General features: G+C 53.3%; 2 protein-coding genes across 13 annotated transcripts in view; both read right to left on the bottom strand.

Moving 5' to 3' along the window:
• Window positions 1-49: 49 nt before the first annotated feature.
• Window positions 50-8677, bottom strand: TBL2 (transducin beta like 2). 2 transcript variants are annotated; one of them, XM_038539117.1, is made up of 7 exons: window positions 8495-8677; window positions 6885-7015; window positions 6458-6642; window positions 5833-5984; window positions 5346-5472; window positions 4843-4995; window positions 50-4615 (listed from the first exon to the last, which is right to left on the bottom strand). In XM_038539117.1, exons 1-7 carry the CDS (start codon window positions 8622-8624, stop codon window positions 4153-4155), a joined length of 1341 nt encoding a protein of 446 aa, XP_038395045.1. In that variant the 5' UTR covers window positions 8625-8677; the 3' UTR covers window positions 50-4152. The 2 variants fall into 2 exon arrangements, with proteins under 2 accessions (XP_038395045.1, XP_038395046.1); XM_038539118.1 differs by lacking the exons at window positions 6885-7015; window positions 8495-8677 and having other exon boundaries at window positions 6481-6611.
• A 3967-nt stretch (window positions 8678-12644) lies between these two features.
• Window positions 12645-24898, bottom strand: part of MLXIPL (MLX interacting protein like) — a 34810-nt gene continuing 22556 nt past the window's right edge. For 4 of the 11 annotated variants that reach the window (XM_038539106.1, XM_038539111.1, XM_038539109.1 and 1 more), the window contains exons 3-16: window positions 22598-22680; window positions 22347-22436; window positions 21990-22034; window positions 21289-21490; window positions 21083-21163; window positions 17654-17823; window positions 15821-16367; window positions 15474-15541; window positions 14972-15394; window positions 14761-14880; window positions 14447-14574; window positions 14240-14363; window positions 13709-13838; window positions 12645-13436 (exon numbers count right to left, since the gene is read on the bottom strand). In XM_038539106.1, the coding sequence (XP_038395034.1) occupies window positions 13318-13436; window positions 13709-13838; window positions 14240-14363; window positions 14447-14574; window positions 14761-14880; window positions 14972-15394; window positions 15474-15541; window positions 15821-16367; window positions 17654-17823; window positions 21083-21163; window positions 21289-21490; window positions 21990-22034; window positions 22347-22436; window positions 22598-22680 (2330 nt within the window). In that variant the 3' untranslated portion in view covers window positions 12645-13317. Of the gene's footprint in view, window positions 13437-13708; window positions 13839-14239; window positions 14365-14446; window positions 14575-14760; window positions 14907-14971; window positions 15395-15473; window positions 15542-15820; window positions 16368-17653; window positions 17824-21082; window positions 21164-21288; window positions 21491-21989; window positions 22035-22346; window positions 22437-22597; window positions 22681-23924; window positions 24095-24898 lie in introns of those variants that run through there. The other 7 variants (XM_038539107.1, XM_038539108.1, XM_038539113.1 and 4 more) reach the window with 7 other exon arrangements.

The raw sequence follows: 24898 nt of genomic DNA, 5'->3' as shown, positions 1-24898 counted from the left end.
ACGTTAAGGCTCTTTTGTTCCAAGTAAGAACATCCCAATTCAAACAGACTTAATCATAAATAGGAATTTATTGGTTCTTCTGACAAGTCCAGTGGTAAACACTTCAGGTGTGTCTGCATCCGACAGCCTCCCTGGCATGCGGTCTCTAGCTTCCTTCTTGGGCAGGACTACCTACCGTAATAACCATCCAACCTACTTACTAAGCAATCTCCACAGAAAATTCAAGACACCACTTTTCTACAGATCTGGCAAAGTCCAGGGGCCTGATGATTGATTACATGGCCACCATGGAGGGTCTCGGTCTCTCTCCTCTAAGTCACATGGATTAAGAGTCATGGAAGCGTAGTTCACCAGATAAAAATTAAAATGCGGTAAAAAAAAAAATGAGTTGATGGGGATTAGATGCATAGTACTCAAGTTAGCCACTACTTAATGCGATCACAAAAATGCAGAGGGGTTCAAACAGGGTGTGCAGAATGGGAAGCAAATAGAAATTTTCACACTCACTTTCCAACTGCCCAAAATTCTGCAATCAGAGTTGGCAGCTTGAAGAACTGGAGACTTGGAAATGCACTGACAGGCTTAGAAGACACATGGGAATTTTGTGCAGAAATCATGCTTTCAGTTGTCATGGCCAATCCTGCAATGCCAACCGATACCCATCAGGGTGCCTCTGCCTCGAGAGCTGGGTGTGAAACCAAGCCATGCTCACCAGGAAGACTCCTCTGGAATTGTGTAGAAAGTACACGAATCCCCGAATTATTAAGTTTCTAGGTCTGTGGCCAATTTGGGGGCAACGTTCAGTCTATCCAACACTGTCGGAGGTGACCCATTATCATTGATAACAGGATGTGCTTCCTACTCGCCTCCTGTCACCTCCAGGCACAGAACAATCTTACATAGGAAGATCCTTCTTACATAGGAAGATCCTTTTTCCTTGATCGAAATTGACCAAGACTATCGACAGGCCTTTAAATGTGCACTTTTGTGGCTTAAAGATTGTCTTGTTTTTGATGACTGATAAAAATAGGCTATATACCACCATTCAAAATATTTCCCCGGCTTTTTATTTTGAAAAATTGCAAACCCACAGAAGTTGATAGTAATACTAAAATATTAATGCTGCCTTCACACACACACAGTTTGAATCACGGTACCTGCTCTGTTAATATGCAGGTACCTTCTCCATGCTTACAACAGAACCAGTCTCATCTTAAGTGAGAGGAGCGCTGTCCTCAGGGAATCTGTGAGGACTTTTTTTTTTTTTTTTTTTTGTAGTGCTTCACTTGTCTTATTAGAAACTCACAGCCCTTTATAAGGCCCTCAGGACAGGATTTATTCCCATTTTACAGATGTGGAAACAAACTCAGAGAGGCCCAGTGATCTATTTGCTCAAGGCCTTAAGGCAGTAAGTGACCGGCCCAACTTGGAACCAAAGACTTCTGATTTCAGTAACTCAACATACTACAGTCACTTGCCTCCTGGATACACAGTAAGAGTAAAGCCAGAGCCAAACAGATATGCAAAGAAGTGTTTTAGCTTCATTCTTCTGACAACCTGAAAGCAAATATTCAGAGACCCGTGTGCATAGTCTTATTAACCAGAAGTCTGTTATCAGGAGCATAAACCCAAAATGAAAACTGAGTGGGATGAGGCTTACTGAAATGTCTTTTAACTGCCCCTGATTTGACTTCAATATTTATTGAGTGCTTACTGTCCCTGGTATTGTGGTTGGGATAGAGAGCAAATAAGATAAAAGATCCTGCCCTTGCGGAGTTCACATTCCTGTGGCTTAATGAACGATCCAGAAGCTGCCAAGGAGAGACTGGTGGGCTGCATCTGGCTCCCAAGTGCTTTGTTTGGTCTATACAATGTTTTTGTCTTTGTATAATAAATCACCAACTGCTAGCTTCTATCTAACAAGCAACTTCTGCTGAATTCCTGAATGATAAGTAGCAGCCACCCCTACCCCTCACCCCAGTACATGACCTCTAGAAATCACTTCAGTGCTCCCCATTTCCCACCATCTTACACCCAGGCAACTGTGGCCCCATTCATGCATTTGCATTTTCCACCTGACATCCATAAGCATTTCAGCTGAAACCCCTGGGGCAAACAAATATCCAAACAAGATCATTTCAGAAAGCATTAGGTAATAAAAATAAAGTAAGCTAACGTGACAGGTGTGATATGATTGGTGGAAAGGGCTACTTCACACTGGATGGTCAGGGAGGGTCTCTCTGAAGTATAACTGAAATGGAGAACTGAATTACGACAAGCATGACAAGTCTGCCAACAGAAAAGAAGAAGGCGTCCAAGCAGGAGGAACACAGCACAGGAACAGCTTCTGCTTGAAGCAGGATATAAATTGGCTTGGTTAAATCTGTAACACCCAGTTTGGGGTGGCTGGGAGAGTGGTAACAAGATCAGAGAGGAAGGAAGAAGCCAGATTACATAGGACCTTTTAGGCCATGACAAGAATTTTGGATTTTATTCCAAGTGCGATGGGAAGCCTTTGGAAGGTTTTTGCTTGGGAACAATGTGATCTGGTTCACATTTTCAAAAATCACTCTGCTAGTTTACAGTGACTTAACAAGGAAATAGAGGAAGCAGAGGCATCAGTGAGGAAGCTACGCTATCACAGTTCAGTAGGTGACAGTGGCTAGAACCAGGATGGTAACAGAAAGATGGAGAATCAGATTCAGGATATAGATTCTAGAGTCTAACCAAAATAATTTTCTGGTGGGGTGGATGGTTGGTAGTGGCAATGGGCCAGAAGGATTAATGAAAAAAGGAGTAATTAGGGATAACTCCGAGGTTGTGCTTGTTCAAACATTTATGAGTTGGGGATGTCTAGGGGAGGCCCCAATTTTACAGGAAGAGACAGCAAGAATGTGATTTCAGATGAATAAATTTTGCCAAGATTCAAATCACCCTGGATCCTCATTTCCATTCTCCGACATCCACAGTCTCAGATCCAAAAACTTTGAACTTCTAAATGCCTAATCTCTTACCAACTCTATCCCTTCAATTTCAAATTCACTGCCTATATCCTGATTCAATCCTCCCTTTGCCTTGACTTTTACAACAGCCTTCTACAGTTATGAATTAACTAGTAAAAAACACTTAATAGCCATGTTTCCTTCTCTCTCAGTGGCCATCTTTGACGGCAGAGATCATGTCTTGTTCATATTTATCTCCAGTGCCTACTGCTGTGCTAGGCACAAAGCAGGCATACAAATATCTGACAAAATGCAAAGAGGTCTCCTCAAACAGGATATAACCTTAAAGAGAGGAGTCCTATCTTGGAATCCTGTGATTCCCTACACAAATTAAAGCAGAACTGGATAAAAAATATATCATCAAGTTCCACAAACTTTGCTTTTCCAAGATGTGTTTCTCTTCTTTTAATTTAGTTTCAAACTACACCCAGTCCTACTTTTACCTGGTAGTTGATAAATGAGATTGGCCGACAGATAACATATGTTGCTACTCTTTTCCACCTCCAAATCTAGAGACTTTATACAGGCATATCTTCACACCATCTTTGTAAGCAGATCAAGAGAGGATTAGTCTCCATTTTATAAATTAGGAAACTGAGGCACAGAATGGAAAACCTTAATTCTTTTTTTGATGGAGTTAGAAGCTTCGCCTGTATTAAAACTAGCTCTTCCCTGACAACATACCACAGTTCTGTAATTGGAAGGTATCCCAGGCTCCTATCTCTGCAAAACTACTGGTCAGTACTCAGGCGTCCCCATGGTTTTGTCTCCACAATTACAGACTCCTTTGGGTACCACGGTGAGTTGCCACAAGGTCAAGGCCATGTCCTCTCTCTCTTCAATGTACTATTTCCCTCAGTGCCTGGTGAAGACAGATTCCTCCCATGGGCCCAGGAGAAAGAGAAGCACCTTGGTCATTAGACTGGAGGGTCAAGTAAGGCCAGGAGTCATAATGAGTAAGGAGAGACAAAGAGAGAGATATCAAAGTAGGCAATAATAGTTTCAATGGGGAAAAGGAGAGAGGAGTCACCGAGAAAATCAGAATACTCCTTTCAAAAGGTTTCCAGCTGGTTGAGTACCTGGGAAGAAAAGTGGCAGCAGTGGTGGCGGCAGCAGCATGCCAGATCCTTCCTGCCATACCCTCCCAGAGTCATTTCTTCAAGGCACCCAGGCTTCTCAGAGCCTCCTGGGCCTGGGTCAGCTGCTGCTGTAGCCTTTGGCGGGTGCTCTCGTTGGAGGCTCGCTTCAGGAGGCCCTGCATTTCCTCCACCACTGCCCGGTGGCCGGGGGTGTTGTGGAAAAGCCGCACTGCCCGGTCCCCACAGGAGGCCAGAAGCCGGCCAGTGATGTCAAAGGACAAGTCAGTGATACACTCCCCATGGACCTGCTCAAAGCACTCTTCCTTCTCACCCCGCCGGGTGTTGTAGAGATGAATACTGCTGCCACTGGCCAAAGCCAAGACCTGGGCGTCAGGGGAGAGGGCCAGGCGGCAGAGCATGGTGCTCGCCTCTTCAAAGCAGCCTGTCCTCAGCAAGTAGGGATCCTGTTGCTTCTTGTATTCCACATCTGTGTCCCACAGTTTCCACGTACCATCCTTGGAGACTGAGGCCATCCTGCAGCATGGAAAATCACGGCTCTAGCCCCAACACATGCTGGAGGGGAAGGCACTGGGACAGCAGGAGGGGCTCCAGCTAGGAAGCCAACTGCACTGCTGGGGCTACTTCCTGCCAAGGGCCAGGCACTCTACCCACTTCAGAGCTGCCACAGAGATGGGCAAAGAGTCCTGGTTGCCAAGAGGGGCTGAGAGCCCCCAGTAACCCATGAGAGAGGAGGCACTCACCTGCGGGAATCATTGGAGAAAGCGAAGAAGTGGACGGCTGCAGAGTGCCCCTTCAGTTCAAAGGCTCGCACGACCTCCTGGAAATCACCTTTTTTCCCAAAGCAGACTTCCCAAACTTTTACATCTGGGGTGAAGCCACAAGAGGCCACAAACCTGCCACACAACCAGGTTCCTTTACAACTTAAAGAGTATCTCATTTCTGCCAACCCACTAAACTTCATTCCTGAGAAAATTAGTAATCTTCTATGTAAACAACATTGTGTCTTTTAAAACCGCTTATCTACACAGGATTTCAGTTCATCCTCATGCCCATGGTATAAGATACATAGTACCCCATCCCAACCTTTTAAAAACTATAGATGACAAAAAGGGAGACTAAGGACTTGAATCTAGGTGTGCTGATTCCACACTGTATGTTCTTTCTGCTATTTGAAGCTGGCTCTCTGCTCTGTCCTTGGCCACAACTTCTGCCCATCCTAGATGCTAAGGCCCTCCTTCCTCACCTGCTGCAGGGGGATATAGCAGCATAGGTATTGTTCATCTGGTTGGTGTTGATCGTAGACAGCACATGACCTTTCAGATTCCAGATGAGGATCGTCGTGTCACTGGAAACGGTCATGATGAACTTCCCTGGGGGTGGGGGGGTAGGAAGTAGGGGGAGTGGTGGTGGTGACATGAACTGAGTCAATGACTCAACCAGGTGTCATTCCCTAAGGAGACACTTCAGAAGGCCTCTGCTTTCTCAAATACCCATGCGCCCTTCCTGGGCCAAAGGTCCCCAGACATAAGGATTTTGTTCAAGCCTATGGGTCTTACTGGCCTCCCCTGGGGAGCTGCTATGGCTCTAGGACTCCAGGAGAGCCCAGAGCCAGAGCCCCTTTGTCACACTGGAGCTGAGCATAACTCTCAAGCAGCATTAACTCATTCAGCAAATAAATGGGGCTCTTCCTTCTAGTCCTTGGTAAGCTCCATCTCCTGAATGCTTCTTACCTGTGTCTGCAATGCCAATGTTGATGACGGGTGCCTTGTGCTTTTTAGGAAAGTCCTCTGGGTTGGCTGTGAAGGTATAGCCCCCATCTTCTCGCTTGGTCATCTTAAAGACACGAAGGGTATCTCCATTGGCCAGCCAGACGATGAAGGCTCTAGAGGCAGGTAGCAGACAAGTCACTCATTTGTTTGGACACGGAGGCCTATGTGTGAGGTTTGTATGCTAGGCTCCGAGGAAAATCATGGTCTTCCTTCATGCCCCAGTCAAGCCCTGCAACTTAACTCCTTTGTTCAAAACCTCTTAATACTTCTCAGAAGATAGGACTCGCATAGCTTTGGCTCCTTTGGTGTCTCTCTAGAGTTTAGAAAACCATTATAATTTCCAGGACGAATCTGGAGCCAGGTTTCAGTACTTCCCAAGTAGGAACATATCTTCCCCTCTCTGCTTCCTTTCTGTGTAAAATGCAGAGACCTCTAGGGAGCCCCAGGCAGTGCTTAAGCTGTCCAGATACTCTTTCTGCCATCCCCAGGGAGACCCCCACCCCCACTATCCCAAGTCAGGTATGGGAAAGACATAAGCCTGGGACTGGGCTTCTGCAGGCAAAGCTGAGGCTCCATCCTGTCCCACCTGCAGTCAGGGCTGAAGCGCACCAAGGTAGCATGGTCCAGCTCCACGTTGGCTCTCAGGCTGCGGTGCTCCCGCTGCAGGAAGTCCTTGGTGCTCCAGATGCGGACAGTGCGGTCATCTGCACAGGTGGCCAGGTACTTGCCATTGCTGCTAAAGTCCATGCAAGATATGTTCCCACTGTGGCTCTAAGGGAAGGGTTGCAGGAAGTATGAACAGGGACCCCTTGGGCAGATGGGGTCTGCTGCCTGGATTAACGACAAGCTGCTGATGGGGTATGATGAGGGATTGGATGGGGCATCCCCACTAACTTTAGTCAGAGGCAGAAGGGTCTGTCATGTGCAGAGCCTTAAAAAGGAAAAGTCTATGGGGGGGGGGGGGGGGGCTGTGAGTCTCTGTATATGTATGCTGAGCATGGGTATCCATGTACCTTTAATGCCGCAGCCAGGAGGCGGTGAGTGAAATTGTGCTGCTGAGGCTTCTCCTTGCGAATTCGTTGATGCTGTTTCTGCTTCTTGGACTTCAAGGACTTGTCAGGTGGAAATCCATTTGCTTTTTGGCCTATGAGGAGGGACTGTGTCATCTACCCATTCACTCACTAAGCATTTCTGACCACCTGTGAGTGACCAGGCATTGAGTGGAGCAGCAAGAGACGACCAGATAAGGCCCCAAGCTTGAGAAGAGACAGTGAGGTAGGCAAAAACAGAGGCTTAGGAATCAGACTGGGTTTGGATTGTGTCTCTACCATTGAGTGACCTTGAGGAGATTACTTGCTGTTTGTCCATACAGTACCTCAATGCAACTTAGAAAAGGCACTCTCCGGGCCTGTGCAGCTCGCTGGTACATAGCACAGCCGGCTAAGTGCAGATCCTTGGCCAGACATCCCTAGGTAGGGAATTATGTGCACAACCAATTTGGTGGGCCTGGCCTTGGGCAAGTTCCTTAACTGCTCTGGCCCTTAGTTTCCTCAAAGAGAAGCTGTGAGTGCCCAACACAAGCATTAAAGGTTCAGAGGACTCCCAGAGAGAACTCAGGGATGATAAGTAGTCAACCCCTGTTGAGCACCAACCCTGTGCCGGGAATGGTGCCAGTCACTTGTGCATAAAATAGCCATTTTAATTGAGAGTCAGGCCAGGTGCAAAGCTGGCATGTGTTACATTACTCCAGATGCCCCTCAATTCCTACAGGGAATAAACTCCTGAGGCCCATAAACAGAGACCACCACAACCTGCCCTCTCCTGTCAGCATCCTGCCCTCCTCTCCCCTCACACTAAAACCCCACCAAATGCCCTTTGAGAACTGCTTGCTTCCATGCACACTGCCTTTGCCAGCGATGCTCTTCCTTCCTCCTTGGCCAAACTCTTGACACACCTGTCCTTCGAGACCCCACACCATGTGTTTCCTACTCAGTGAAGCTTCCCTTCACCAGTCCCTCCCCACCCAAAAAAGCAGGGCTGACCACCCCCACCCTTGGGTTTCCTGGTTGCTAGTACTGACCTCCTCTCTGAAACCTATTCCACTCTATGTTTCACCTACATTTTCGGATGATCTCCCTTATGCAACCGCGAGCTCCCTAAAGGAAAAATTCCTCACACCTACTGAGATAGTAGTAGCTACTTAACAAACGTTGCTCCTGTCGAGGAACTAGTCCGAGTGCTTACAAATACGCGTCTCCCCTCACCGCTCCCCGCTTTCCTAAAATAACGAGCAAGCAGCGCACCCGAGAGCTTACAAGAGCTCTGGAAGCAACCGCGGGAGACCCGGAGGCCCAGAGGGCAGCGAGCGCCTCGGCCCCCTCCACCCCCGCCGCCCGGCCTCCGAGGAAGCGGCAGCGCGGGACGCAGCCTGCAACTAGCGCTTCCTGAGGTAACTCGCTACCTCGGTAACTCGTCTCGGAAAGCGAAGCTCATTTCACAAAGGGAGAAACTGAGGCCCAGAGGGTCCGCGGCACCCCCGCCGGCCCAAACCGCACGTCGGACCACGGGGAGGCCAGGAGCAAGGTCCCCGCGGGGTGCCTCCACTCGCCCCCGCCCCACTAACCCGCGGACCGGCTGCCCGTCTCCTCCTCCGCGCGCAGCCACCCCCGCGCTACTGCCGCCGTCGCCATCAGGGCCAGCAGCCCGAGCAACAGCGACAGGCCCATCAGCTCGGGCATCTGCGGTAGCTCCATGTTGCCGGGCCCACTGCCACCTCAGCCTCCGACGACGCGGACGCCGGCACGCCTCCGCGGGACCGCGCACGCACGCGGGGCGGGGCCTGGCCGTTGGTGCGCCCCGAGGGGCGGGGTCTGGCCGTTGGACAGCCCATGGGGCGGGGCCTGACCGGCGGAGCGTCCCGGGGCGGGGCCTTGTGGTGGGCGTGTCTCTGCGGGGCGGGGCCTGTCGCTGGCGCGTCCCGGGGGGCGGGGCCTGATTCTTCTGGGGTTTGGCTGCGTCGTCTCCAAAGCTCGAGGCCGAGATATGCAGGCTTTGCTGAGTCCTCCTCTTTTTTTTTTTTTTTTAAAGATCTATTTATTTATTTATTTATTTGTTTATTTGTTTGTTTGTTTATTTATTTATTTATGATAGACATGGAGAGAGAGACACACACAGGAGGAGGGAGATCTCCAGGATCGCGCCCTGGGCCAAAGGCAGGCGCGAAACCGCTGAGCCACCCAGGGATCCCCCAGTTTAAGATTTTATTTATTTGTTCATGAGAAACACACAGAAAGAGAGAGAGAGAGAGAGAGAGGGAGAAGCAGGCTCCATGCAGGGAGCCTGACGTGGGACTTGATCCCAGGACTCCAGGATCACACCCTGGGCTGAAGGCGGCGCTAAACCGCTTGAGCCACCTGGGCTGCCCTGAGTCCTCCTCTTGAGTAATTCACTGATAATCGTTTATTAAAGGCGCTGTTCCAGCCATCACCACAGTGGGTCCTTTCGAGGAGGCAAGGCAGAGAATAATGGAACAGTGGGCGCCAAGACCAAAGACAAAAGGAAAATCAGGAGGCAGTTGCCAGGATCTAAGAGGGAGGTGATAAGGACCTAGACTTAGGTGTGGCCTGGGGAGTGGAAAGAAACTTTACAAGATTTTTAGCGAGATATTTTTATTTTGAAATTATAGATTAATGAGAAGTTGGGAGAACCAACAGGAAGTTTCCCTGTATCTTCACCTGGTTTCCCCCACTTAGTAACATATAGCTATAGTGCAATATCAAAACTGGGAAATTGGTATTGATATGATCTACAGAGCTCATCTAGATTTAATCAAAAAGGAAATATTCTGAAAGACTTATTGATAAAGTTTGAGTTAGACCTGCTTGCCTGGAAAGGAAATGTTCCCAGAACAGGGAGCACTGCCCCATCAGCCTCCCAGGCCTGCAATCCAGAATGAGTTGAATTACCAGGGTCAGAGATTCCAGATTCAAAGATTTCCATGCCCACCAGGAGCCTCTACTGACAGTGCAGGCTCTCCAGCCTTTAGAAGGACCTTCTAAGAAGAAGGACTGCTGGAGAGACCAGGTGGGGGACAGATACACCCATAAAAGCTTGACTAAGGACATAGATCCAGTCAGAGAGCAAATGGAGTGTGGCCTCATTTCCTTCCCTTTTGTCCTGGGGGGTGGGGTGGGGTTGGCATTGACTCAGCTGTAGGCTGGTGCCAAACCTTCCACATTGAGGGCTTCTGATTTAATTGGTCTAGACAGGACCTGGTTGTGAAGACTTTTTAAGCTCAAATGCACATTTAAGTTTGAGAAGCAGCTGTCAAGGATATGGTAGGCTAATACAAGACTATGTAGAAGGGGATGTTCTGTTGGACCAGGGTGATGGCTGTAGAGATGGATGCATATAAGGTCAATGGGCCAGGCCTTGGTCACAGATACTACAGGGCCCTGGGATGTTGGGAGGAGCCAAAGATACTGTTTTCAGCTTGCACAAGTGTCTGGATGGTGGCATCATTCCTGGGGATGGGGAACATGAAGAGGACCAAGTATTAGGAGGGACAGTGGGCTATAGTCTCAGAAATGAGGAGTTCTGTTTTGGTTCCTTTGAGGTTAAGGAAGCTATGAAACATCCAGAAGGAGGGGTCAGGGTGGCAGTTGGATATATGCTTTTGCAGCTCCAAGGGCAGAGCAAAGCAGATACAGAAGAGTGGATCCTTGGCAGAGAAGCCAAAGGGAATGGTATTCCCTGAGGCTTGCCACATAATGAGAAGGAAGTGGTCCAGGAAGGGGCAGGTGGAGAAAAAGACTCCCACAGCAGATACTGGGAAGGCACAGTCAGGGAGGAGGGAGAGCCTGGAGAGAATTCTGGATTCACTGGGAAAGGGTAGTTCTAGAATGGGGTCCAAGGGCCCGGGGGGAAGGCAGGATGAACACTGCAAAGTGGTCATTGGATTTTGCAATGAGGGAGTCAAGTTACCTTAGTAAGAGCAAGTCAGTGTAGGGGTGAGGCTGGGGTGGAAGTGGGGACCTCAAAGACAGGGGATGAGTGGGAGGGGAGAAAAGAGGGGGAGAGCAAGTGTAGGTAGCTCTGTCAAGGGAAGGTGGCATCGGGCGGGGGGACACAGGGTCCAAGGGATGTCTTAGGGGGCCCTTTCTGGAAGGGTGTGAGTAAAAACAGCAGAGCACACTGTTAGGATTTTACTTCTCCGAGAGCCACTTCAAAACTTTGTCTGCAGCAACAAATAGCACTTAACACCTAGGTGCCCCTGTTACCTGCACAGTAGAGAGAGATGGCTAAAAGCAGAGACTAGAATCACACAGTCTGAGTGGGCATCTCACTAACCAACACAGCCCTGGGCTAGTTAACCTCTCTGTGCCTCAATTTTTCATCTGTGAAATTGGGATTATCAGTAATTATGATAACGTTTTTTAAAGATTTTATATATTTATTTGACGAGAGAACTAGAGAGTACAAGTGAGGGGAACAGCAGAGGGAGCGGGAGAAGCAGGCTTCCCATGGAGCAGGGAACCAATGTGGGGCTTGGATCCCAGGACCCTGAGATCATGACCTGAGCCAACGGCAGATGCTTAACAACTGAGCCACCCAGGCGCCCCGGTGATAACTCTTACATGGTGTCATATGCTAGTTACTGTTTAAGTGCTTTATATATATTTACTCTGAAATTCTCATAACTGGCCTATAGAGGAAGATGTTAATATATAATAAGTGAGTTAATATAAATAAAGTGCTTAAAATAGTGCTCAGCAGACAGTAAACATTAGATAAGTGTGCAGTTAGTTTTGTCATCCCTGTTATGATAACACACAAATGAGGGCAAGTGGCCACAGAAGACTGCCTGCTATTTATGTCCCACAAGCATCCACAGAAGTCCTGAGATGTGAGAGGCTTGAACTAGCTCCATGGGGAGAGGGATCCAGCCGTGAATGGAATCCGCAGCACCAAGACCATCGCCTGGTCCACAGCGGGCCCTCAGAAAAGATTTGTTAAATGGCTCAATAGAAAAATCAATGAAAAAAGAAAAAAAAGAAAAAAGAAAAATCAATGAAGTATCAGGGCCATTCACCCCAACTCCTCATCTGAGGTATCAGTTCCTTCTAAGACATCCTAACCAAGTGGCCATCCACCCTCTGCTTGCACATCTCGCATAATGGAGAGGTCACTATCCCCCACCCCCCATGTTCTCTTCAGATGTTTCCAGTGGAAGGCCCTGTCATTTCTACTTCTTGACTCAGCTCTGCCCTTTCCCAACATAAAAAGTGGTAAGCCGGGGTGCCTGGGTGGTTCAGCGGATTAAGCATCTGCCTTTGGCTCAGGTCGTTCCCAGGGTCCTGGGACTAAGCCCCTGCTCAGTGAGGGCCTGCTTCTCCCTCTCCCTGCATTCCCCTTCTGCTTGTGCTCTCTCTGTCAAGTAAATTTAAAAAAAAATTTTTAAAGAAGGTGGTAAGCTTTCCTGAACCTTTTCCTGCCCATGCAAAGAGGAGTTCCAGGATGAGTGTCTGTCACCTCTCACCAGGATGCCAGCAATAGCCTAAAACTGTACTCCCTGCCTCTGCTCTTAAGGGCCCCACTGTGGTGTATTCTCAACTCCACACCCAGAGGCATCCTGTTAAGAACTTACATCTGATCTTGTCCTATCCCTACCTACTCAAAACTTTCCAGTGCCTTCCAGCTCAGAGGAAAAGCTAAGGTCCTTTCAAGGCCACCTCCCACAGCCAACTGGCTCTCCATTCCCGAATGAGACACACTGATGGTCCCAAACAGTTTTTGTTTTTATTGGCAAGAATTCTTTACAAAATCCACACACACGCATTCACACGCATACAAGATGCCTGCCCTGGTTTGGCCACCACCTGCCCCGCTTTCTCCTGGGGTCAGACCTTCCTGGCGTCACCCAAGGATGCCATCCTGCAGCACCTCACCCCACACTGGGCTACCAGCAAAGGAGCAGAGAGTGGGAACTTCCTTTTCTGCCCCTTTGCCGAGAAGTAGAGGCCTGAGCCCCATCAAGGGGGTGGGGAGAGGAGCAGGTGGGGGAAACAATTGTCCCCCCTCCTCCTACAAGCTCCCTGAATTGCCAGCTTAGGCCCCAAGTGTCACAGCTGCTAAGGCCTAGGGATCATCATCTGGTTGAAGCTTCTCCACCCTTATTTTGCAGACTAGAAAATGAAGGTCCAAAGAAAGAGTATGAGTCCCCCCTGCCCCCTCAGGTCTCAGTGTTCATCACTTGTGGGGCAGCAACTGGAACATAGCTCTTCCTGGCTTCCAGGAGGTGGAAGAGATTTGAGCCCTGCTAAACCCTCAGGAAAGGGCACAGCCAGACCTGGGGCAGGAAGGGAGTGCCCAGAAGTCGTCCCTGGAACCCATGCCCAGGGACAGCAGCTCCTGGGCAGCTGAGTGAGCGGCAGCATCTGGCCAACACTATAAAGGTTTGCCAAGGGTGCCTTCTGTGACTGCCCGTGTGGCTTGCTCGGGAATACAGGCTGGATCTGTCAGGATACTGGTAGATGTGCTCAGCTGGCGGAGAGAGTTCAAGACAGCTGGGGAAAGACAATGAGAGAATGAAAGAGAGAGGGGGAGAGACACCTCCTGGGGTCAGGGCCCTTCCCCTGGATGCTGAAGACAAAAGGGATGAGAGAGATATACTAGCTAGCAAGATCATCAGCCCCTCCCAAGACCTCCGTCTGTAGGTGACTTGGTAGGCAGAGGACTATTCAGCGTATGTGGTGGGATGGCTAAAACTCTGGGCCTGTGGTCTGAGCAGGGTGGACACCCCTGGACATTATGGTGGGCAGGCAGTTGGCTCACATACTTGGCCGGAGAGCGGGCAGGGAGCAGTACTGGTCCAGCCAAGCCAGTGAGGTCTGGCGGAGGCTCTGCAAGCTTGCTGTGGACACCATCCCGTTGAAAGACTCGAACAGAGGCCGAATGAGGATGCTGAACTGGGCCCAGGTCAAGGAACAGGCCTGCTGATCAGCCAGGACCCTCGCCCTGCTCATGTGTAGCCCTGACATCTGGCTCAAACCCAGGGAAGGGCCTGGCCACTGTGGCATCATGAACTTTGAAGCCTGCTGCAGCCACCGCCCCCCATCCTGCCATGGCCTGTCGGGGGCCCTCTCTGCCCTTCTGGGCTGCACCCAGGGCCTCCTTCCTGAGTTTCCCTCTGCTCCCATCATAACACCGGGCACTCCTGCTGGCCAGGATGCCAAAGACCTGGAAGGACTTGAGTCTCTTCCCCTGGGGGCAGCTCTGGGCCCCTGCCTGGCCTGTGGAGCTAGCCTGCAGTCAGGCACAGCTGGGTCTGGCTCCAGCACTCACGCCACCCCTGGCCGAATGAGGATACTACCCAGAACTTCCAGTTGTGCAGCGTCCGGGTGCGGACATAGTCGTCAAACATGTCTCTCATCTGGTCGAAACGCTGGTGTGTAATGGGCACCCCAGTAGCAGGCAGCTGCTGCTGGCACAAGGCTGGGGGAAAGGGGGGCCAGTCAGGGCTGGGGAGTCGGGCAGGCCTACCCCCTTGCCCCAGTGCCCTTGGTCCCCCACCTACTTGATGGCAGCATTGAGCTCCTCGATCTGGTCCCGTAGCTGCTGGGCCTCCTCCTGCATGGCCGCCCGCTCTTGCTGCAGCATGGCGATGTACTCAGCCGTCTTCTGCAGCGTGGTTGCTTTGCTCACCTGTAGGCATCACCAGGGTAGGCTCAGGTGCTAGAAGTGGCCCCACTCTGTGGCCCACTGAGGCACTGGGTGGAAGGTGGAAACTGGGTGTCCAGAGGTTCCTGGGATTGGGTCTTGGACGGTGGGAGGGGGGCCTACGAAGGAGCCTTATGGTTCTGGGGGTGCCAGCTGGGGCTGGGGGCTCACCTTGAGGCTGGGCTGGGCGCTGAGTGTGCTCACCAGCCCGTGCAAGGTGTCAAACCCCAGCTTGATGTTGAAGCGCCGCTTCTGCTCTGCAGAGATGTGTGTGATGCGCCGGTTCTCAGTCTTGGGGGGCAGACAGTGGGGTGAGCCTAGGAAGGAGCATGGAAGGGCCTAGGGGTAGCAAACAGATCTTGGGATGAGGGAATGGTGCCACCTTATTGTTGTCTGGACGGCCCCGGCTGAGGATGGGTTGAGGGGGAGAGACGTGGACGCTCAGAGTCCCCAGGCCCTGCATGGAGCTGAGCTCCCCAGACAGCCGCCGCTTACCACCTGTGACAGGGACAGACAGACCCACAGACAGACCAACACAGGGGAGAGGGTCCCATTGCCCTGTTCCTCTCATCCTGGCCTCAGATGTCATCCCTCCTTCTTCCTTCCCCTTTCTCCATCCCCTGGAGTTCCCCAAGCCTTGCAAGCTCTCTTTACCGCTGTGTGCTGGGGGTGAGAGCCGCTCCGCTTTGGGGACAATCAGGGGCCTGGGAGGGGCCAATGTGGCTGGGCCTGGAGGTGGCCGGGGCGGTGTGGGGGCCGGGGTCGGGGGGAGGAAGGTGCAGGGGAATTCAGGGGCCATCTCCTGCTGGGGTGGAGAAGGGCAGAGAGTTAAAAGGAGGTAAAGCCTGGGGCCCACCCTCACCTCCCAGTGCCCACCATCTTACCGGGGACCCTGAGGGCCGAAGGAGGGTGCTGGACACAAGTGGTGGTTCCAAGGTTTGCTCAGGCTTGGCTGTACACAGGCAGAACTATGAGCGCCACTGGGGCCAGCCTCAAGACCGTCCCCCCATCCACTGGGGGGACCCAACTCCCAAGGCCCCGTCTCGCCCTTCCAGAAAGTCCTGCTCCCCTTCTGGTTTCAGGGCCCATGTCCCTAATTCCTTGCCACCTCCCCATCCTGCCAGCTGAGCCTGAGCCTGCCCCTTAAACTTCACCCTCTGCTCCCCCAGGCTCCCCACTTCTACATTTGGTCCCACTTTCCCTCTGTGGGATCCTGCTCTTCCCATCTCACCTGCTGTGAGCAGCTGTGTGAGGCAGGGGTTGCTGCCTCCCGCAGTGGCAGTGGAGTTGGCCGTGGCAGGGGCCAAGGTTGGGGGACTGGGCTTCCGCCCTCTAGGGGATGGGGTGGGGGGCCTGCCTCTGGGCCGCATGCTTTGGGGTACTGTGAAGTGGGGCCCAAATTGGGGCTCCAGATATCCCGAGGGTAGAAGGTCTATGGGGAAGGGGGGAGGGGCAGGGCCTGGGCCAGGCTGTGGGGTCGGTGGGAAGGCAGTGGGAGCAGGCAGTGGGGACACTCCTGGGGCAGGTGGGATGGTAGAGAAGGGGAATCTGGGAGAGAAGAGAGGTTCTTCCTGCAGCAAGGCAGGGGGAGGAGCCATGGGAGGGAAGGTGGGGGGGGCACAGGGCTCTAGGCCAGGCCCCTTGGCAAGGGCAGGGTATTGGAAGAGCGGTGGGGGTACTGGAGGGGGTGGCAGCTTGGGCTTGGGGTCTTCAGGAAGGAGGAAATCAGAGTTCAGGAAGGCACTGGAATCTAGCGGGCCAGGGCAGCTGCTCCGGGCCTGGTTGGGGAACAAACAGAGAGCAGGGGGGGAACAGCTGGCTTTTGTAGCCACCCTGGCAGCCTCTTGCCCTGGCTGAGCTCTGGACTGGGCACTGGGAGAGACAGGAGAAATGGTCCCTCCTGTCCCCACCCCCCACACACCAAAGGAAATTGTAATCTAATGAGAGGTGGGAGTGGAACACACGTATGCACCTATTAGGTGTGAGAAAGAGCATCAGTCTTCCTGCCTATATTTGCATTTGCCAGATAATTTCTCCATCCAGCCACCAATCCATCCACTAACCCATCATCCTCCGTTCACCTATATGTCCTCTCACTGCTCTGTCCTCCAGCCCACCAGGTATTAGCCCATTCACCAATCCATCCAACCGTCTCTCCTTAATTCATCCACCAACCCATTCATAATCCATCCACCCATCCACCATCTGTTCCCTGACCAGCCACTTATTCAGCCACCAGCCTATTCATCAACCCATCAAACTATGCATCTTCAAATCCATCTACCAGCCCTTCCATCCAACCGACCACTCACCTACCTAAATGTACACCAACCCATGTAAGCAACCACCTCCATCTACAACCCATCTATCAATTCATCAACACCCCATCCATCTACACACTCATTGGGCAACCATTTACCCAGTGCTGCCAATGTGCTTGGACTGTGCTAGGTATGGAACATGGAGTGGCGAGCAAGGCTTAGCTCTTCCAGCAAGGAGCTCACTGTCTAGTTGAGGAGATCTCTCAACGATGAACTACAAGAATGCCTGAACAGGCTGATGATAGAGGGAAAAGGCTTCTGACCAAGCAGCAGGGAGGTGACATCTGAATTGAGCCTGTGAGTTCCCAATCCACAATGGCAGGTTCACCATTTCCTAAACACTCACACTGAGCTTTCTGTCTCCATGGGCTCATTTGTGCTTGTCTCCTCATCTGGCTTGCCTTCTATTGGTCTCTTTTTCTGTCCAAACCCAATCCATTCACTAAGCCCAGAACCTCCCCTCCTCCAGGAAGCCTTTCACAAGCAACCCACTCTTCAGTGGTACCCTGGCTCCATGCCCCTACCCCCAGCCTCCCTTCTACAACCACCTGGTCCAGTAATGCTTCACGATCTTTCCATCCCAGCTGAATGGTGCCCTCTCACAGGGCAGAGATGGGCTCTCTCTCCCCCTTCAGTCCCTCTCAGTCAACCAAGCACAGGACTGGGCACTCAGGAAGTACCCTATCTCCCAGAAACAGGTAGGTGACCTAGGCAGGACTGAGTGTAGCAGAGCTGGAGCTCACCTGCAGGCGGTTATGCCCTGAGAGGTGGGTCACGCCTGATGAGGCAGGGGGCACCTCTGAGCCCAGGATCCCACTGCTGAAGAAAGGGTCAGCCATGGGGCCAAAGCTGGGGGGCTCCGGGAAATGTGAAGGCGTGGGCGTCTGTGGGGGGCGGTAGCTGGTGAAGAAATCTGTAATTCAGACATACAGGGCGGTGGTAGTTAGGGTTAAGGCCAGGCGGGCCTGGAGGCTGTGGGAGGAGAGTGGGCCTTGTGCCCTGTCCCCAGGCTGGGCCAGCCTGACTGGCAGTGAGGTGGGGGTAGGCGGGGGAGGGGGGGCTTCCACAGGAGATTGTGAAATTGGGAGAGTTTCTGTCTGTCTCAGGGGAAGCAGCAACAGAGGTTCGGGTGGGATGGGCCTGCATGCAGGACAGCAGAGGCAGGGTGGGGGAGTGAGTGGGACCCCGGGGAATAGTCCTCCCACTGAACCCCACACTTGGCTCATGAGGCCCCTTTTCCCATCCCAACCCTGGACATTCCTCTCTTTTGCTTCTGTTACCAGCTCTGCTGGGGCCATAGAAAGGGGCAGGGTAATAGAGTGTGCCAGGGAGGGAGAGGGGTGGGGTGCAAGGGGTGGAGGTCTGGCATAGGGAAGAGCCCCAGGGTGACAGCAATTCAGGGGTGAGTTAGAGGTGAGAGGGGTCAGGAGGTCAGTGGGTCTGGAGTAAGTTGGTTTGTTGGAAGGTCCAGTGGGGCCTCAAAAGTAGAGCCTAGGAGTGGGGTGGAGGGCTAAGGGGGTCATAGCAGAGGTAAGCGGGTGGGCTCAGGGTGAAGGCAGGAGTGAGGGAGGGCTGGAAAGCCTGGAAGAGCTGGCGGGGAGGGGGCAGCCAGATTGTCTGAGGTGTGGGTTGTGTAAGCCCCAGGCTATTCTGGTTTTGGGAAGCAGCTGCCTGTGGCCTAACCACATCCCGGGCCTGGGCGCCACCCGCCCACCCGCTCCCTTCCGGGCACCTTTCTCTGACCCTGACAGCCTTTGGCCTGAACCAGCTCCCAAGGCCTCCTGGTCTGGTCAGACCCAGCCCCACTGGCCTTGAATGGGCCCTGGCTCCCTGGCCAGGGGAGCTGGTCAGACTTCTCTCCCAAAGGCCACTCTGAAGGAGACCCAGGCCTGGGACAGATAAGCCCACACCAGACCTGGAGGCTGATGGGGGTTAAACTTGTATGTGCATCTTATGTGACTCTGGTGACCATGTGTCGCTGGAAGGCTGGCTCTGGGGGTGTCAATGTGTGATCTCATGCAAAACACTTCCCTGCATGTGTGTGCCTGCCCCAATGTCTGTAGTTCTGTCTGGGTCTGTATGTGCCTGCCTTGATGTGAAGTGCTCCGCATGTGCATAGCTGCTCTGTGCCCAGGTATGCGCGTCTGGGTTGGTGCGCATGTGTGCCTGCACACAGGGACTCATGTGTGTCCTTGACCACCCAATCAGAAAGGATCTTTTTGTCCTACTGCCTCCCTTTAACTGAGGGACTGGGTGGCAGAGGGCCCCCTCAGCCGGCAGAGACCATGGGTCTCATCGCTAGGCCCCTTGAGGTCTAACTCTAGAACCAGCCACATACTGGCCTGCACCCTGTTGCTCCCTAGCTCCCAGCGCTCTGTGGGGCTCACAGGGTAATGAGCCCAGTCACTACCACCCCCTGTCATAGTCTCCCCTTCATTATTCCTTCCCTCTTCCTAACCCTAGCTGATCACCCACAGAGCCCTGGTCCCCCCCAGCTTCTATACATTGATGTACATCCCTCCCTGAGGCCCTCTCCTGCTCCAAGCCTCCACCCCTTCCTTGAACACTCCTCCTCAAGCCCCCTCCCTCCATGGAGTTCTGGCCTTCTCACCGGGTTTCCTCTCAAGTGAGAAGCTCTTGGGGACAATCAGAGCAGTAGCCCTGTTGGCCTTGGCACTCCCTGCCCTCCCTGTGCGTGGAGCGCCAGAGGGGGCCACGCTAGCCACCTCCTCTGCATGACCCACATCCCCTACCCTTGGTTGCATGCTCACCTCCACCCCAGCAGCCACCCTGGATGGAGAAAAGTGGCTTCTTAGCCCCAGATTTGGCCCAGAGTCCACGGTGGAGGCAGTTTCCTACCTGTGGCAGGGGTGTGTGTGCCCAGACAGGACCGCTGCCCTCCCAGGCTGGTCTGCTCTCTGGGCACTGCCATCAACACTTCTGCCCCCACCACCCCTACCCTGCCCAGGGCTGAGGCAGGGGTGGGGGTGGTTCCTCATTCCCTAGTTCCCGCCCCACCTCTTGATTGACAGGCCTAGGACCCTGTGGGGAAGAAGTGGAGGGGCCATTGAAACTAAGCCTTTATGCCAGAAACCCCCTTTCTACCCCCTTGGGCTTTGGCTGAGACAAGACAAGCCTCTATGGCTACCTGACCCTGAGCATGGCTCCAGAGTCCCCTGAAAAAATGATTATCAGGGACAGATTCCAAGATCTACAGCTAAGTAAAGAAAGCGATGTCAGGCAGTCTATTGGAAAACAAAAGGAAACCTTTGTGCACAGGTGCTTATACAGACATGGGTATCTCCAAGAGGATACAAGAAACCAGTGACCTAGTGGCCCTGGGGTCAGGAAAGGGAGGTACTTGTTTCTACATGTTACTTTAAAAAAAATGCTTTACAAGATTTAATTCCTGGGATTTTCTTAAAAACAACATAGGAAGTAGGTGAGGTCTGGGTGAGGTCTACATGAAACCAGACTGGTCAGAGTTGATATATGTTGAAGTTGGTGATGGTTACATGAGGGTTCAGTGAACCACTCTCTCTCTACTTGTGTGTATGTTTGGAATGTTCTTTTTTTTTTAATATTTTAAATATTTATTTATTTGAGAGAGCGAGCACGAGTGGGAGGAGGGACAGAGGGCGAGGGAGAAGCAGACTCCTCACTAAGCAGGGAGCCCGACATGGGGCTTGATTCCAGGGTCCTGGGATCATGACCTGAGTCGAAGGCAGATGCTTAATGGGCTGAGCCACCCAGATGCATATTCTTTAATAGTTTTTAAGGAGAATTGTGTAAACAATAAACAGGCCCAAACAGATCAAAGTCCCTCTCTCTCCTGAGATTCCCAACATCCACTAAGTCCCTCTCTCTCCTGAGATTCCCAACATCCACTACTTTCCTGGGAGCTCACAGAGCCTTTAGCTTCCAATGTGCCTGGGCCCTGGCCCTTGCCTAGGCACCCAGTCTGTCCCTGCTCTCACCTGTGGCCGTATCAGTTGTATCCCACGTCCAGACAAAGAAAGACCAGGAAGGGCCCTCAGAAATCATTTAACCATCCATCCTCCCAGATGGGCCTAGGACGGGGCCTCAGGTCTGGTGGTCATCTAGGAACTATCCTCATGCTGACCCTCCCCCCACCACCTGTCCACCCTACCCAGCAGGGGACGCTGCCTCACCTGAGATCTCCATGAAGTCGTCCAGGCTGGGCTGCAGAGGTGTCAGGTCTGGTTGGATCATGTCAGCATTGCCCACATAGGCTGGAGAGGGCAGTGGTGAGGTCAGGAGTGGCAAGGCAGGATGGAGTGGGGGCCGTCCACCCTTGGCCATCCTCCCTCGGCTTCCCGGATTCTCAAGGCCTCCCTCTCCAGATGCAGGCCCTCACCATCCTCAGGGGGCAGCTGCAAGGGTGCGGAGCTGGGCTGCGTCATGGTGAAGAGCGTGTCGGAGATGTCGGACAAAAAGCAGTCGAGGTCCAGAAGCTGCCGGCCACCGGGCTCCTTCTCCGGGCCCCCAAGCAGCACGGGCACGACGCTGGAGAAGAGCTGCTCGCACCATCGCTCCGGTGGCTGCCAATCCCCTTCGGCCTAGGGAGACAGAGCCTTCAGCAGCCACGGGAGGGACGCAGGGGTCTCGTGCTGCCCCTCACCCTCCCATGTGCCCTGCACCTAGAGGATGACATGCTTAGCAGGTCTGGAGCCTCTGCAGGCCTGGCCCTCCTCACCTCTCTCTGGAGGACTCAGTTGGCTGCCTGGAAGGCCTATGGTCACCCCACTGGCTCCTAATGACTGACCCCCAGCAGATAGAGCTGGAGGGCCTGCTGAATGGATAAGGATCTGCTTCCTGCCCCTATACTTTTTCCTGCCTGGAACCCCAGTTTTTAGGGACTTGGGTCCTCCATGCCTCCCACCACTTGCTGGGCTAACCAGAAGACTTGGGGTCTTCCCACCACTGCGCTCAAAGACTTCCCCTCCTCCGGAGTGAAGGGCTCAATGAGCTAGAGGACAGCAGTCACACCCACTGCCCTCAAGTCCCTCCAGGACCCTCGCTGGCCCCTGCCTCACCCACCTGGAGGGAAGCACCCACCTGCTTTGGAGCCAGAAGATCCCCTTCCCTGCTGGATTTACGGAGCTGCAGGAACACACAGAGGTGGACACTGGATCGCCTGTCCCTCTTCTATCACTGCCCGCCAAGGCCTCCCCTGCTCACAAGCTCCCCGGGACGAACGGGATCCCCAATTCCCTTCAGGAGCTCCCCTGCGCCTGGAGGTACGGAGGTGGCGAAGAGACTCTGGGCCACACGGTGGCGCTGTCAGCCTGGGTCTTAATGGGAGGCGGGGTCGGGGTTGGGTCGGGGTGGGGGTGGGAGGGAGACCCACCGGCTCTTCCCAGAGCAGCAGTGGTCAGCAGCCACCCCCCACCCCCGTGCCCCTCCCCTACTGACCCGTTTCTTGTAGTAGATGCGCCACTTGTGGTACTCGCGCATCACCACCTCGATGCGCCGCTTCCAGTAATTGCCCTCCAGGACGACGGCCTGGGGAGGGTCGGGGAGGGGCTCAGTGAGACGGCCGGCACCGAGCCCACCCCTCACCCAGTCCCCACCTGGGCCAGCCCCTCCTGCCCCGCGCTCCGAGGGACTGAAGAAGGGCGCGTGGCAGGGAGGCCTGCAGGCTCGGGGTCCCTGGGCTCTGCTACCTCTGGTTTCCGGTGCTCATCAGCCTCAGGCCCCTGCAGGGGGGTCACGAAGCCACAGACGGGGCTCTTCCTCCGCTCCACATCTGAGAGAAGGGGGCCAGGTCAGGAGGGTACCCAGCTTCTTCACCTCCACCCCAAGGGGGCTAGGACCCCAGGGCCACACTATGAAATCCTGCTTAGCTTCTGATGTTTAGATTAAGTGCCACCTCCTCCAGGAAGCCTTCCTGCCTGCTCTAGCCCTCCCAGAACTCCCTTTTTGATGGGACCCTGTGAAAGGAACCTCCCTACTCCTCCTCCGCCTCCCTTGGGAGCCCAGTAGGGGTGCAGGTAACACTGGCTGAATGGGATTGTGGGACCACAGGAACTGAGCTGCTCCAAAGCCAGGCATGCAGGCCAGGGCCTGGAGCCCTTGGTCCCCTGCCTCAGGCTCCTTGACACTACCCAATCTGATGCCAGCACCTCTTGTCCGCTCAGGCCACCTAGCTGAGCCATTTCAACACCTCCTCCACTCCCTTCCTTCTCTCCAATCCAATCTCCCTCTCCCCCAGGCTCCTTCTTTGGGGCCCATAAACACATACCACATGTGCCTCCTAAACTTTCCCTTCCCTTGCTACACCAACAAGGTAATCTTTCCTTTCACCCCTTTACTTTGCGGCTAGTTCTGGAAGAGTTGTCATCAGCACCTCCACTTGGTGCCTCCTGGTTTCCTCTTCACTTCCTGTAACTCAGCACCTGCCCCCACTGCCCAGCCAAGACCCTTACTCTTCCGCCTTCCCCGGGCCCTTCCTCCTGGACCTCGGGTTTGGAGCACTGAACCTTCCCTTGGTTCTCCTGCCTCTTTGACCATTTTCACTGGCTCTTCTGCAAGTCCTGCCCCCAAACCTCTCTCGTCTTGCCCCATTCCAGCTGCAGACTTATTTTCCAGCTGCCCATAGAATCTCTATCAGGATGTACCAAAACTTGGGGGGAGGGGGAATTTAAAAAAAAAAAAAAAAAGGATGTCCCAAAACTTGCCACTCTCAGATGTTTGGAAACATCCCTCCCAAGCCTGCGCCTCCTCTAGAGGCCAACACTGCCTCCCAATCACAGAAACTGTTCCATCAACCCCCAGCATTCCTATGTGTGGACTAATTGCCTCACTCCTGAGCTGTGTAGCATTTCCATTACTGTCCCCTCCCTCCATATTCTGTTACCCCGAGGGTCTGGTGTCATCTCTCACCTGGACCTTCCTGCCTCTAGCCTCACCCTCTCCAGCCCACCTTCCTGCTGTGGCCGGTAGACCCTCCCTGACTCCCTGTACCTCCCAGGTAAAGTTCACACCCCTTACCTTGGCTTCCAAGCCCTCCATGACTGGCCTCTCTGCTTCTGCCCCCTTCTTACCTCCTTCACATGCTCCACCTTGAAGCCAAACAGCTTCAGCCACAGCCCACCCTCTGGCTTTATTCTACACAGATGCCCTTCCCTTCCATCCTCTGCCTCACTCACATCTGCCCACCCATCAGGAGAGCCCAGGGCAGTTCCCTCTTCCAGGAAGCCCCCCCTCCTCTGAAACCCCACAGTCTTATCTGCCTCATTCTGCACTTGGCCTTGGCCATTTCTCTGCATGCTGGCCTCCCTGCTGAGAGTAAAAGCAGAAGCTGTTGCTCCGTAGCCTCAAATCCCTGAACCTGGCACAGAGCTTGGCACACAGTAGGGCTTCCGACCCCTGGGATCCCCATGCAGTGATTTTTCCCACCTCAGCCCTCAGCAGACCCTCTGGGACAATTAAGACGGCGGAGGGTGGTAGGGGTTGGGGGTGGGGCTACTACTCAGACATGAAATATATTGGGATCTTCAGCATGATTCATGAAATTCTGTCCTAAAGGACAGTCTCCAAAGTGATCCCCATGGGACTTTGGGGAGGGGGTTTGTCCTGGTGGTTGAGCAGTGGCTTGGAAAACAAAGGGATGGGCTTCTGGGTGTATGTGGACTGCCAGGGGGTGACAGCAAGGAGAGTCTCAAACAGTACTGCCCTGGCTTCCCAGATAGAGGGAATGAGCACCAGGAAACAATCAGTTTGTCCAGGGTCCCCAGAGGGTCAGGTCTGAGCAGACCTGGCCTGGCTGGGCCCTCCCTCCCCCATCCCAAGGACCCTATACTCTAGACAGAAGGGCAGCGACCACATGACTCCTGGGACTGGGGCAGGCTTCACTGAACACTGATTAAGTTCACCCATTCAGGAAGCCCCTTGCACTATGCTGGGACAGATGCTGGGACAGGGAATCCGCAGATGAATCAGAGCACTCACAGCTTAGTTGGAGA

Source organism: Canis lupus, chromosome 6 (assembly GCF_011100685.1).
Source record: "Canis lupus familiaris isolate Mischka breed German Shepherd chromosome 6, alternate assembly UU_Cfam_GSD_1.0, whole genome shotgun sequence".
In the NCBI taxonomy this organism is placed as follows: Eukaryota; Metazoa; Chordata; class Mammalia; order Carnivora; family Canidae; genus Canis; species Canis lupus.
The sequence above is the reverse complement of the archived record's forward strand: the minus strand, read 5'-3'. Positions and strand labels throughout refer to the sequence as shown.